Source organism: Typopeltis vanoorti, chromosome 1 (genome assembly GCF_054136105.1).
Source record: "Typopeltis vanoorti isolate ZY-2024b chromosome 1, IOZ_Tvanoo_1.0, whole genome shotgun sequence".
In the NCBI taxonomy this organism is placed as follows: domain Eukaryota; kingdom Metazoa; phylum Arthropoda; class Arachnida; order Uropygi; family Thelyphonidae; genus Typopeltis; species Typopeltis vanoorti.
The window spans coordinates 135,182,022-135,188,457 of NC_143549.1; the positions used below are offsets into that span (position 1 = coordinate 135,182,022).

At 35.1% G+C, this 6,436-nt stretch overlaps 1 protein-coding gene across 1 annotated transcript in view; it reads right to left on the reverse strand.

Annotated features, from left to right (window-relative positions):
- Positions 1–4,267, reverse strand: part of LOC150110453 (uncharacterized) — a 64,483-nt gene extending 60,216 nt beyond the window's left edge. Inside the window, exon 1 of the mRNA XM_090399392.1 lies at positions 4,132–4,267. Within this exon, the coding sequence (XP_090255518.1) occupies positions 4,132–4,191 (60 nt within the window). The 5' untranslated portion in view covers positions 4,192–4,267. The remainder of the gene's footprint in view (positions 1–4,131) is intronic.
- Positions 4,268–6,436: the final 2,169 nt, after the last annotated feature.

Consider the following 6,436-nt stretch of genomic DNA (forward strand, 5'->3'; position numbering starts at 1 on the left):
CTCCACCCTCATTGTGTGAGGCCTTTAAACTGGTCCTAGTTTTTGCCCCCCCCCCCCCAGTTACAGCCTTGTGCGACTGCATAAGTACAACCCAGAATACAAGGATAAATTAAGGAACTGCGAATTTTGATACACAGGTGGAAAAGTGAAATGAGACAAATTTATGAAGATTTGAGGATGGATAAAAATTAAATTTATTTTTAAAGATTTTTCAGTATATGGACGGAAAAATCTTTAAAATCACACCACACTTTGAACCTATTCAATCATACATCGCATCACACTTTGAATAGGTTCAAAGGAACAATCCCTTTGGTTTTCCAAAAGGATTGTTTTCCAACTAAAGGTCAATTAACCACTTTTATACAGATGTTGCAGAATTTTTCCTCCCAGTAATTCAGGTTTTAGCTGCATACACAAGCAAAGAATTCCCATTATTTTATAATGTCTGTGAGTCCGTTCATTATATGAATGGAAAAGTTTGCATGAAACATCATGTTTAATGCTTCTGAAGAAAATTTGCAGGCAATTTTAATTATTGAAATCACATTGGTTACCACTATACATGATCAAAATACATTTTTCACTTAACCAAAAATGTAAATAACCTCAATACACTAGTGATGCAGTGGGGTTGAGTTACATTTGTGTGCTAAGAATTTTTCTTGGCACACAAATGTAACTCAACACTAATCATGCCCTATTATATTATTATTCTTGTTGAGAGGCTTATATGCTGGTTATACATGATAACTATTAATTAAGGAATTGACAGCGTACACTAGAAATATAAATTAAATAAACTTTAATATATACTTTCTGATATTTCGGCAAACGTCACGTTGCCATCTTCTTGGGAACTTATTACAAAGACAAGTGCACACAAGTACTACATAACAGCAAATGAGAACCGAAGCTAGGAAGCTAATATTTTACTAAAGTCCTGATGGTGCCCCCCTGGCAGGCTATATTGGTAGTTCTTAGCCTTTGGACTGAAGTTCTGATAAATGTTTCCCAAATTTGGGACAGTCTCATGCATCCAAATTTGTTGAGGTTTGGCATGTTCCTAAGGGCTGAGGCTGATTCTATGAATAGTCTTTCATATTTGAACCTGCTGCGGTGTATTACTGTGGCTTTCTTCCATCTTATTCTGTGGCGAGTATCCAGAGCGTGGTCTGCAAGCCCAGAGTGGCTGTACTTGTGAAATCGGATGTAATCCTTGTGTTCTGAGATTCTATTATTTGCTGTCCTGCCTGTTTGGCCAAAGTAGGACAGTTTACAGCTGCAAGGGACCTGGTATACACCAGGTAGGTCTAGGGGAAGTGGTTGGTCTTTAGTGGAGCGGATAAGGGATGCCAATTTTCTATATGGTGGTCAAATCATGTTTTTTTAAAATTTTGTTGATTTTTTTCCGAGGTGCCTCGGATGTAGAGAATGGTGATGGATTTAGAGTAATCTTTTTTGTGAACAGGAGGGGGTGGTGTGTTGTGGATAACTGGGTTAAGTATTTTTTGGATTCTTTTTGAACAGATTATTGTTGAATAGTCTTAATAACTCCATGTTGTGAGGGGGGGGGGGATTGTTGGTGAGTGTATCTCCCTGTATGGGTGGGTTTTCTATAAACTGAGAAAACCAAGGTACCATCAGGTTGGCAGGTGACTAGTGTGTCTAGGAGGGGGAAGCTATTGTTTTCCTCTTTTTCCAGGGTGAACTTGATTCTAGGGTGTTGGTTGTTTAAGTGTGTTAGGAAGGAGAGGAGTGAATCTGGGCCATGTGGCCAAATAGCAAACACATCATCAACGTAGCGAAGCCATATGGTAGGTTTTTGTGGGGCTGAGTTTAAGGCTTTCTCTTCAAAAGTCTCCATAAAGAAGTTAGCCAAGGGTGGGGAAAGTGGTGAACCCATGGCTGTCTCCTGTTTGTAGAATTTTTCCTGCCAAACGAAATAGCCTGAGTTCATTGTAAACTGAAATAGGGCTAAAGGAGTTATTAAGACACTATTCAACAGGGCAAAAATAATCTGTTCAAATGATCAAGCCGTAACCACTGAACTAAATCACATCCGTGACACTTTCTCAGCCAATGGCTACCCCCCCCAAAAAAAAAAGAATCCAAAAAATACTTAACCTGGTTATCCACAACACACCACCCCCTCCTGTTCACAAAAAAGATTACTCTAAATCCATCACCATTCCCTACATCCGAGGTACCTCGGAAAAAATCAACAAAATTTTAAAAAAACATGACGACCACCACATAGAAAATTGGCATCCCTTATCCGCTCCACTAGAGACCAACCACTTCCCCTAGACCTACCTGGTGTATACCAGGTCCCTTGCAGCTGTAAACTGTCCTACTTTGGCCAAACAGGCAGGACAGCAAATATCAGAATCTCAGAACACAAGGATTACATCCGATTTCACAAGTACAGCCACTCTGGGCTTGCAGACCACGCTCTGGATACTCGCCACAGAATAAGATGGAAGAAAGCCACAGTAATACACCGCAGCAGGTTCAAATATAAAAGACTATTCATAGAATCAGCCTCAGCCCTTAGGAACATGCCAAACCTCAACAAATTTGGATGCATGAGACTGTCCCAAATTTGGGAAACATTTATCAGAACTTCAGTCCAAAGGCTAAGAACTACCAATATAGCCTGCCAGGGGGGCACCATCAGGACTTTAGTAAAATATTAGCTTCCTAGCTTCGGTTCTCATTTGCTGTTATGTAGTACTTGTGTGCACTTGTCTTTGTAATAAGTTCCCAAGAAGATGGCAACGTGACGTTTGCCGAAATATCGGAAAGTATATATTAAAGTTTATTTAATTTATATTTCTAGTGTACGCTGTCAATTCCTTAATTAATAGTTACCATTATTGCTATTGTATGAAACTACATGCCATTAAATCCTCCAGCTATACACTATGCCATCTACTATCCACTAACAATATTTTGGTTTGTTCAATAGCATATTCTCTAGTTGATTGAGTTGCAACATGGATGATCAGTAATAACTGATCATTAATATCAGCCAGAGTTCCTGAATGAAAATCTGCTACCTTCATATGAATTAGAAAAATTCCTATACAGATTTGTAGCTCACAAGCATTCCTCTTGTCTGTATGATTGGTAAAGATATAAAAATCAAACTTAGGTCTTTTTCCAATTGAAAATGAGCAATGCTCTATTTGTTATTCCAACTGCAGTTCACATGGCTACATATTGGATGTATACCAAGCTACGCATTGTAGACTTTCACTTCAACTTGTTACTCACTGCGTTTGCTACTGGTGTATCCTAATATTTTTTTCAATACATAGTCATATTTAAAATACCACACACAGCAAGTGTGTATGGTATGGGTTACATGTCATATTAAAAATAACTGTATAAACCAATGGAAAGAGGCGGTAGATCTAAAAAAAAAAAAAAAAAGAAAAAAGGATATTATAAGATGAGACCGGAACAGACCAATATGATTTATATCTAATTAGCGTTATGATGATGATTAAAAATAACGTTAGTTATTTTTAATCGTTACATCACTCCGAAAAGTGCCGGTTATTCTAACCTCGCAGCAGCCTCAAAGATAAACTAATAAAAATTTCTTTTAAGGACAGTTTAACGAAACATTTTAATGTTAAAAAAAAAGCAAATAAACAGTCTGATTGCCGAAATGTTAATATCTCAGATAAATTCGTTAAATAAATCGTGTGTACATATGTCTGCATATATCTATAATGTCTGCATACATTATATACATATATGTCTGCACAATAACAAAAATAATAATAATCTGAAGCTGTATCCAAGAGTACGCATGGCATACTACTGAAAACGAGTGTCTAAAAAGAATTCAAATCCCGCTCTAATTTGGACATTAAAACACATCACACATTTTTAATATCAAATAAGCACATTACGTTACCATGATTAAAAAGTTATAACCTAAGCAGTTTACATCAGCACAAAATTAATTTTTAAATCAATTTTAGATGGTAAGGACACCAGCAACGAAATCCTAGAAGTGCACGTGCGCTTGAAAACGGTTAGGCTTAAGGCTCCTAAAAGATAAAATAAAACTAAAAAATCTGAAGATTTTAATAGAAAATTACCAAAAATACTTACCTCAACGATTTTTTTCTTTTGAGCTAAAGTTTGAGGTGTACCTTTTTTCAAAACCATCATAAATAAATTAAAATACACAAACCTGCACAGAGAAAAAAAAAATCACGCTTACAACTACCGAGCACAAAAGAGTAGAAAGAACTCTGAGTGAGGAATAACAGACGATGGGACGTAAAACAGTGCCTTCATGAAATTCAAACCTGTTTACAAAATTTAAATAAAATGAGTAACAAAACTAGCCCAAAATAACAATAGTTATATTAAGTTTAATTTCTATTGAAGGGAAAGGTAATTTGAGCGAAATAAAATATTTAGTCTTATGTTAAATATTTATTTATTGCAAAACAATTACAGGATTTTGTTTTTTTATTTTTATGTACATTAATTAACTGTGTACATTACTTTCCTTGCAATCGGAAGACATTGATTACATAAAAACATTAATGAATGTAACAAATAATTAAAAACTGTGTAAAATGAAAAAAAAATTTAACGAAAAAAACTAAGAAAATAGAGTACTTGTGAAGTAACCAATAGCTAACAAAATCACAAAAACATTGAATGCTGTTAGATACTATTGAAGAATGATTCTCATCAGGCAAGTTCGTTTTTTAGGAAAAAATTGCAAAACTAAGTGAACTTCTTAGATAAATAGATCTATTCTATCCCTCCGAAATTTATATATTTCTTTTAATACCTTTTCATTTATTTTTCCAAAGAGTAGTAGGCCACACACAATACCCTCATTTTGCAGCTAATATCCACCTCACCTCCATTAGTGAGATCTGCCTGCGTTAGATTGCATTTAATAATATTCCATAATTTGAATTATTCATAAATTTAGTCCAAACATCTCAGATAATTTGGCAAGTTAAACCTAAGACTTAGTCAAAGTGCAAAATAAAGTAGCGGTAGAATCTGGTGGTGATCAGTTAAGTGAATGCTTCCATCTGTATATTCACATTAGTTGAATGCTTTTCTCATTACGTGCTAGACAAAATCAAACAACAATTTGCTATCTCATCTTTCTGATTCTAACTTATACTCATCTCGTTGCAAGCATGCAAGATATACATTACTATTACTAATAATATTATTTTTAAATACAGTAATGGCAGGAGTTAGAATGGATGTTGTTAATATTTGCAGTCACTCCTCGACTTACAACCAGCAGCACTTACAACGGCCATCTCATTCGCTTTTACCGAATACTACCTCAGTATTCGGTAAAATACTGAGGTAGTATTCTAGAGTGCAACCCATGGGCAGGCCATTATGTTATTACTGTCTTCCAGGCATATTATTTATGATAGACTTTTGCTAGGCTATTGCTGCTACTATGGGCGAAAAAACCAAAGTGACATTTTGGAAGGAATCTTGCAGATGCAGTATGGAATGAGATGACAGCAAAGTATTATGAATGGTGTTCAGAAGTAACCCCTAAAAATGTATGGGCATACAGTCACAAGATTAGACAAAAACAAAGCCTTATATAAAGACTCATGATGAAAATATAGTGCTAGTAGCTAAAGGGTCGTAGGTGGAGGTTGACAATGACAATATAAAATATTTAATGGAAAGCTGTGAAAAAAGACCTAGAAGGGTAAAAATTTGCTGTAAAATATAAGAAAAATGAAGAAGAACAGGAACAGGAAAATTGTTTCCAGCAAATAAATTGGAAGAGTCGTTCGCCCAATAAATAAGCTGGTTTGGTTGCTTAATGAAATGGATTCTAATATGCACAAATTTAGTGAAGTAGACAGAATGATGTGAGATGTAATTGATTTTTACAAAAAAAAGTTATGCAAAAACGAAAGGTAAGGAAATCGGCGAAGAATAGTTAGGCCATAACTTATATTTTTTATCTCTGAATGTTACCTGAATTGCTAAACCTTCAACTGGGATATATCTCTGGAACGATCCTCAGAACTTTTTGTTGCAACTCCTAAATTTTTTGGAAAATTTGTTGTTAATTTCCTAGCCTCTCCTTACCTCGTCTGAAAAATTGCCCAATTAGGTAATTGCCCGTAGGGCAGAAGCTTGTAAGAATTATTTTTGCCCTATGTGCTTCCATTTCACTATTTTACTGCTAAATTCACAAAAGAACTGAACACTCATGTTTTATTATAACTTGCAGCATAGGACTATATATAAAAATTTTATGTTATAGCTTGTACATTGTATTATTTCACTATAATCAAAGTGCAAGATTAATTTAAAATATAACAGAACAGACCTACACATTTTAGGATTCAGTCATGTTCATCGTAAATACATCTGTATGCATCGTATCGTAATTTCAAAG